This window comes from Haemorhous mexicanus, chromosome 32 (assembly GCF_027477595.1).
Source record: "Haemorhous mexicanus isolate bHaeMex1 chromosome 32, bHaeMex1.pri, whole genome shotgun sequence".
NCBI classification, from domain to species: Eukaryota; Metazoa; Chordata; class Aves; order Passeriformes; family Fringillidae; genus Haemorhous; species Haemorhous mexicanus.
In genome coordinates, this window is record NC_082372.1 from 553,097 (window position 1) to 561,472 (window position 8,376).

Genomic DNA, 8,376 nt, shown 5'->3' on the forward strand with positions numbered 1-8,376 from the left:
CAGCCATGGCCATGTCCCCATGTGTCACTGCCCATGTCCCACCATGTCCTCATCCATGGCTGTCTCCCCACCATGTTTCCATCCCTGTCATTGCCCCCCACACCTCCATTTGTGCCTGTGTCCCCCCATGTCCTTACGAATGGCCCTGTCCCCCTCCATGTCCATGTGTCCTCAATATGTACATCCCCCCATGTCTCCAACCACGTCTCAGATAAATGTCTTTATTTTTATCCCAGTATTGGATATTTTAAAGAGATAAAGAGAAATGAAAACCAAATCAAGGCCAACAGAAAAGGATTTCTGTGTCCGTGCCAGCTGAGGATCCACAGGCTTGGGTGGGAGGGAAGAATGTTTTTTGGTGGTTTCCATCCCACTGTCTCCAAAATCTTGGTCATTCCCACAGTTAATTACCATTTGGCTGTGGAAGTTGTCCTTGGGACATAGAAAATCAAAATCTTGGAATGCCTGAGGTTGCAAAATCAAAATCTTGGAATGCCTCAAAGAACATTCAGCATTCCTTGACCCTACCACAAAATAGGATTGAACGCCAAAGATTTTCTGGGGCTCAAATTCAACAAATCTATTTTTCCCACAAAATTCCCATTGTTGGTCTGCATCCCAATGGATCTTCATGCTCCTGTATTCATCCAAGTGCCCAGAGGGAGCCAGGAAGATGTGGAGCTGCCCAGCCAGGTGTCATCCCAATAGGGATCACCTGGACCATGGATCACCAGGGCTCTGCCCAATGGGGGACACTGGGGATCACCCAATGTAGATCCTCCCATGGGGGATGGAGCTGGAGCAGCGCACAAAGCTCTTCCAACACTTGGGGGCTTCCCTTAGTGGTGCCTCTATTGGTGTTGGGTCAAGTTAGAACTGCTGGAGAAGCTCTTCCCACCCTCCCCACACTCGTAGGGCCTCTCCCCGGTGTGGATGCGCCGGTGGATGGTGAGGGTGGAGTTGTGCTTGAAGCCCTTCCCACAGTCGGGGCAGCAGAAGGGCCTCTCCTCGGTGTAAATCCGCTCATGTCTGAGGAGATCGGAGCTGATGTGAAACCTCTTTCCACACTCAGGACACTTGTAGGGCCTCTCGCCAGTGTGGATGCGCTGGTGGTGGCTTCTCAGGGCAGAGCTCCACCCAAAGAACTTCCCACATTCCAAGCAGGTGTACAGCCATTCCCCAGTGTGGATCACCTGGTGCTGGATCAGACCAGAGATCCATCGAAAGTTCTTCCCACAGTTCCCACATTGGTAGGGTTTTTCCCCAGTGTGAATCCTCTGGTGATCCCTTAGGCTACAGCTCTGGCTGAAGCTTTTCCCACATTCCCCACACTCATAAGGCTTTTCCCCAGTGTGGATCCTCTGGTGTCCCCTGAGCTGGGAGCTCTGGCTGAAGCTCTTCCCACATTTCTCACATTCATAGGGCTTTTCCCCACTGTGGATCATCTGGTGGTCCCTAAGGTTGGAGCTGTGGCTGAAACCCTTCCCACACTCCCAACACTCAAAAGGCTTTTCCCCACTGTGGATCATCTGGTGCCAAATCAGGTTGGAGCTCTGGCTGAAGCTCTTCCCACACTCCCCACACTTGTAGGGCCGATCCCCCATGTGGATCCTCTGGTGCCGGATCAGACTGGAGGTGTGGCTGAAACCTTTCCCACATTCCAAGCACTTGTGTGGCTTCTCCCTGCCAAGAGGCTTCTCTACCAGCTCTGAGCTCCAGCTGGATCTCCGGACACCTTCCTGGCTCAGGGGGGCTCTTTCCTCCCTGCAGTTCCCTGGGCTGGGTTTGCAGCCCATCCTCGTTCAGGATGTCCAGGGATTTTCCGCCTCCTCCATCTGGCTATGCCTTGGGAATGAAAAATACTGGCTTGCAGGGGGAAACATCAAGATGAGAGTACCTTGGGCTGGGGGTTCCTCCTCACCCAAGATCATATCAGGAAGTCACTGGGCATCTTGTGTCTGTAAGAACCTCCAAAACATCAAGATTCAGCACAAAAATCCTACAAGCACCAAGGCACAGATCAATAGCTCTCTCTCTCTCTCCAAACATCAAGATTCAGCCAAAATCTCCTTCAAAATATAAAGCTTCAGCATGTGCAAAAAAACAAAGCACAAACACTTAGCTCAATGAAGCTCAGAAACACAAGATTCAGCCCAGGGAAATTCATAGATTGCCCCTCCCTGGTCACCTGCTGTATGTGGGAAGGCAACGCTCCTGGGGCTGGGGGGAGGCTGCAGATACAGGGAGAGGTGGAACCTTGTGGTGCTTCGAGTTTCTCCTCCTCTTCCTCATCCTCCTGTGTCCCTGCTCTTCCCCACTGTCTTGGTTTGAGAGGAAGTCAGTTTTTTGGGATGGAGAGGTCAAACCAATAGGTGCTCAGATTTTAATATTGGCACCTGGTGTGGCCACTGAGGACATGGATACACCTCTGAGAACACAGGAGGGTTAAAAGCTGAGAACTTCCAGGAGGAAGGTCTCTTTGTCTTTGTCCGTCAAAGAGAACAGACCTGCCCTGCCCGGCTCCCATGCAGCCTGAGTGAGGTAGGCCGGGCCTGGGACAGAGAAGGGAGGTGAAGACCCCTGCAGGATGGAAGGGTGAAGGAACCCTGACAGGCTTCGGGCAGCCCACCCCATCCCCCGAGGGAGAGAGAGCTGGAGTCTATGCCTGTGCCACCTTGAAATTTGATAGCACAGCCAGCGTAAAAGAGAAGGAGGGGGGGGGGGTTTGTGCAGCTTGGGGCAGGGCAGCCAGGGCAGGACAGCCATGGGAGTTCCTGGACAGGCAGGGCCTGAGACTTTTAACCCTTTTCTTGGATGATGGAAACCTTACAAATGCTGATTCCTCCTGGAGTTGAATGAGAACAGAGACAGAGATGAGATAAGAGGAAATGGGCCATGAGAGAAGTTCAGAAGAATCCTAGGTGAGAGGAGGTGATAGAGTGGCCTTTGGCTGGACTTTTCTTGTATAGCCATTGATAGAACCATCTATTCCTGTGACACAGAGACTGCATTTAGGGGAGAGGCAATGGCTAGTAGCCAAGAGAGTGCAATGATGAGATGTGAAGGAGTGGCGTGAACAGGGACGACAGGTGAGGAGGATTGTGGTGCCCTCGATCTTCAGTGAAGAAGAAGAAGGTCTCTGTTCTTGAGAGCCCTCGGCCTCAGGGGGTGAAATTTGGGGGGGGGAACTGGTGTCCCGAAAGTGAGACTGTGCTCTTTTCGGAAGTGGGCAAAGCACCCTGAAAAGGGGAACCCCAGAAGCAGCTCTGGTCCATGCGCAGTGGTGAGCACTGGACATGAAAGGAAGATGTCAGGATGGCAAAATGATCTCCGGGCGGTGCCACGTGTGACATGGAAACACAAGAGGTTTCAACTGTGTTTCCAAGTGAAGCCTATGGTACAAGAGGGACTCCTCTCTCCTTGATGAAATGAGAATTGATTATCTAAAGCGTGGTGATGGACTGAGAGTTGATAATCTGAGGGGTTGATAATCTGAGGGGGATTGGAAATTTGGTAGGGGGAGGAGGAGTGGTTTTAGAGGGTTTTCATCCTGAGTTCTGTCTGTGTTTCTCTTTATATATAGTTGTAGGATAATAAAGGGGTTTTTTTCTTTTCATTCCTAAGCTGGAGCCTGCTTTGCTCTATTTCTTATCACATCTCCAAGTAGACACTAGAGAGAAAGTATTTTCATGGGGGCACTGGCATTGCGCCAGTGTCAAACCACGACAGCCGCACTCCTCTTCCTCCTGCTATTCCTCCTTCTCCTGCACAATCCCACCTTCTCCTCCCACGTGCAGCGTTTGACCATTTTGTTCCTCAACCCTGCTTCTCCTTCCCTTCTCCTCCTGCTCCAGGCCCAGCACCCACTGCCGGCTCCCTCCTCCCCCCAAACCCACAGCATCCCACCGCAGGGGCAGGGATGGAGCTGGGGCAGGTCGGGCTGGGGCAGCGCTGGGCTCTCGGCACATTCCGCCCGCACTCGGTCCCCACTGCAGCCGCTCCCGCCAGGACAGCGCGGGGAGGCCCGGCCTTGGCGCTCCCCCACTCCCACCTCCCCAAATTCCCCTCGCGGGAGGCGCTGGGGCCGAGAGGGGAACGCCGGTACGGAACACTGGGAGCTGCGGATCTGCCTGGCAACTGCTGAGTCATCATCAGTGCATGCTCTGATTGGCTGAGCACTGCCTGAGGGGTGGGGCTGCAGCAAGGGGAGGACACCCTGCTCCAGGGGGGATGTCCCACAAATGGGGGACCCCCATGAAAGGAAGGAGAGGAAAGTGTCTTTACAAACAGATGCTGTGAATCTGCTTAGAGATATGTCCAGAGACGTGTACAAAAGGAAGTGACAAGAGAAGCCATCAGTTTCAGAAAATGTTATTAATTGACGACACTGACTGCTGCTCAGCCAAGGTCCTGCCAAATTTATGAACTTCTAGAAGAACAAGAAAGACATCAAAGAGCCATGAATATCATTTGCTACACAAAAGTGAGGAGCATATGAATGAGGTATGTAGTAGCTGGATTGGGATAGTCTGTAGCTCTCAAGTACTTCAGCCAATGGGGAAGGGGAGATGTGCCCAGGGAAATTCGGATGAAAAGGAAGCAGTGTCCTCCAACAACTGGAGAGACCTCATGATGAATGTCCCATGTTTATGGATGGCTCTTCAAGGGCAGCAGAAGGGAAAAGAGCTACAAGACACGCTATTATTAAGGAAGGGGAATCAGACAAAGCGCAGGTCACCGCCCCATGCTCAGCTCAACCGGCAGAGCTGTGGGTGCTTGTGAGAGCCTGGCACTGAAATGCCCTGAGCAGGGAGGCTTCAATATCTTCTGCTGACACCATGTCACCTAACAGGGGGGCAAAGGCAATTCTCACTGCTTCAGCAATGACTGCATCACTTATTAAGGTATTTCTAAATAAACAATTCCAAGACAATGGATTGTGGAAGCAATAGACTCAGATAGGGGAACTCATTTTACAGGAAAGATCCTTCAGGGGGTTATGGCAGCTTTAGGAATACAATGGGACCTCCATAACCCCTGGCACCCCCACAGCTCAGGTCAGGTAGAAAGAATGAATGGGGAAAAAAAGAAACACCTTTGGAAGCTGGTGACAGAAACCAAGATGCCATGGGTAGGGCTTTTGCCATTGGCTTTGGCAAGAAGAGACAGACCCAGGGCAGATATTCAATTATCTCCTTTGCAATTCATGCCTGGAATTCCTTACCCTGGTAATTCTCCACCTAGTGCAGGGTGGAGATAAGGGATGTATATTTAAGGCAGGCTGTGGCCAGAATCCTATCTCCTGTGAAATCTCTCCCACAGGAAGCTGGGCTGGCACTGACCCTGCCTTGGGACTTTGCTGCTCCCAACACCCACCCAGGACGTCGGCTCCTGCCTAAGGAGTGCAAAGCAGCACCACTGGTGGCCAAGTGCCGTGGCCCATGCCAAGTGGCCCTGAGGCCAGAAACAGCCACCAGCACAGCTGAACACGGGGGAATCCCTCAGCCTCGGCTCCAGGGCTCTGAAGCCCCGGAGATTTGCACTTCCTGCCTACAGCAGGAGCATGGGAGGCCCCACTGAGCCTGCCCTGAAGGCAACCCAGCAGGAGTAAGGGCTCCACAGCGGGCCCAGCCCCTGGGCCTGCCCACAGATCCTCTGCTGAAATCCTCTGCCTGCCCACCCTCCTCTGGCATCTCCAGCCACTGGGGCCAAGCTTTGCTGGCACTGCTGCAGCTTCAGTGCTCTCTGGGCCTGCACTCGCCACAGCTGCTGGGGAGCACAAGGGCACAATTCCATTCTGGGGCTCAGGTACACTCACACACTGGGCTGTCTGGAATAAGATTACTACCATGAGAATGCTTATTCTTAATAATGCTACTTTTATATTGTCAGTTCAGTTTGGGCTAGCAGTGTGAGAATCAATTTTTATTCTTAGTTGAAGAAGTAGAAAACATCTTTATGGCTTTGGATTCTTTTTGTGCGTGTGTTTGTGTGGCTGTTAGTGATGGAAAAATTTTGTTGTGGGTTTTGTTGTGTTTACCTATAGGTTGCAATTGCAAAACTAGAAGAGATTTAAAGGTGATCCTTTAGTGCATAAACAGTTAATAGAATACTATTAAATAAAAATCTGCACTTTCCTGGGGGCCGAGTGTGAGTCACAGAATGGCTTCCCTGGAAGAGAAGCTTCATTCCAGGCAGCCGGGAGAGGAGCTTTAGAAATGCAAATTAACACTGGGGGTGCAAGTGTGGACAATGTACCTGGGTCTTCTTGCCTGGGGCAGGAATTGGGCTGATTCCCTCTGCCCCTCACCCCAAGCTCTGCCTGCTTGCACAGATGGAATTTCCACAGCTCAAGTCAGAGCCCGTGGTGAGGATATCTGACTCTGAAACAGAAATGGGTTCAGCTGCAAAGGGAAACAGCAAAAGCAGAATGTTGTGAAAACTTCACTAAAATGAGCAGGCAGGAATCATCCTTCTGTCCACTCCAACATGAGCTGTTACTCTCTATTCTATATAGGGTGCATTAGGGCACTGGGGTGTTTGTGCTACTACAACTTCAGAGAAATCAGTTGGGAATCCAAGTATGTGATGACTTAATTAGAGAAAAGCAGTCAATTGATGCAGCCCTGTCCGGAAGGAGCACCCAAAACCAGGGAAAAGATGAATGGCCAGCAGAACAAATCCTACAACACCACAGACCAGCCCCTGGGAACCCGAACCAATTCATATCAGGAGCCACAGAACCCGTTTATCGTTTCAATGGCATCCTTAGATTACAAGCTGTCCTCGAAATAATAACCAACCAGACAGCTCGAGCTCCTGACCTTCCTGCTGACCAATCCACCAAAATGAGGAACACAACATTTCACCAGGGGATGGGATCACATCATCTGCTAGCAGAAAAAGGAGGAGTTTCTGGAAAATTAAATGACTCAAACTGCTGTTGGCAAATACATGACAACCGAAAAGTGGTAAATTGGATAACAAAGGAAATAAGTAAGTAGCTCATATTCCAGTCCAAACATGGAAAGGATGGGAATGGGACACGGTTTCGTGGCTCCCTGGCAGACCATGGGTTAAACGAATGCTGTTTTTCCTCTAATGTGCTACAGCAACTCTCATCTTTTTACCATGCTGAATACATTTGTGCAGCTCATTCAAGTGAGGGGATGCAGGTGGCAGCCAGGCCTCCTGATCCAGAAACTGCTACAAAAGGACAGGGAATGAGGGCACTGAGAATAATCTTTAAAGCAAAGAAGACCCAGTAAGAAAAAAAAGAGTCAATGAGCGAATCTGCCTAGAGATAGGGCCAGGGACTTGTACATAAGGAAGTAACGGGAGAAACCATCAGTTTCAGAATATGTTGCTAATTGACACGGACAGCTGCTCAAAGTCCTGCTAAATTCCTGAACTTGGCCAAGTAAAGCAAGGACTTAACAGAGCCATGAATATCGGATATTATACAAAAGTGGGGGTGCACATTAACGAGGACATGCAGTTGGCGGGTCGGGAAGTCTGAACCTTCCAAGTACCTCAGCCAGTGGGCAAAGGGAGAGGGAGAAGCGGAAGCGGCCGGGAAAACGAGGATAAAAAGGAGGCTGCGAACTACAACAATAGCAGAGACCGCACGGCAAATGCCCCACGGCCTCTCCCTCTGCTCAGCAATAAAGTCACTTTTACAGGACTCCTCTGCCTCCTCCGGGCACAGAAACCTCCGCCGACGTGAATTTTCCCGCACAGCCCCGGCGACGAGGCAGCCCCCTCTGTCCCAGCCACAGGAACCGGGCCGAGCCGGCGCCGCTCCGGCAGCGGCTCCTGCCGAGGCAGCGGCGGGAAGGAGACCGCGGGCAGCCGCTCCCGCAGCGCCCTCAGCCCAGGGGCCACACGGGCCGGACACGGCACAACCAACCCGCCTGAGCCCCCTGCCGCCCCCGAGGCCCGCAGCGAGCCCCGAGCCCCCGCACAACCCAGCGCGGCTCCCACCTGCGCCGCGGTCGCCTCCGAGCTCCGCCGCCGCCTCCCCGGACTCCGGCCGCTGCTGCCGCCGATCCCGGGCCCGCACAGACGCGCCGCCAACGGCACCCCTGCGCAGCCACGGCCGCCCTCAGCCCGGCACCGGGGCCCTGCTCCGCCCCGCTCCCACCAATCAGCGCGCCAGAACCGCGACTGACGGCATGACCCAACAATCGCAGCCAGGGGCGGGCTCTGCACACGGCACAGCCCCGCCCCGCGCTCTCAGGGCCCCCCGGGCTGCGTGAGGGCAAAGCCGGAGCTGAGGAACAGCCCTGGAACGGGCCCGGGCCCGAGGGGGATGGAGCTGAAAACACAGGAAGGGGCCCCGCCTCCGGTGTCACTCTGTTACCGGTCCTTCCAGTG

At 52.9% G+C, this 8,376-nt stretch overlaps 1 protein-coding gene across 1 annotated transcript; it reads right to left on the bottom strand.

The window, feature by feature from the left end:
• Positions 1–207: 207 nt before the first annotated feature.
• Positions 208–7,901, bottom strand: LOC132340569 (zinc finger protein 239-like). Its single transcript, XM_059871640.1, has one exon. The coding sequence runs from the start codon at positions 1,794–1,796 to the stop codon at positions 852–854; it is 945 nt and encodes a 314-aa protein (XP_059727623.1). The 5' UTR covers positions 1,797–7,901; the 3' UTR covers positions 208–851.
• Positions 7,902–8,376: the final 475 nt, after the last annotated feature.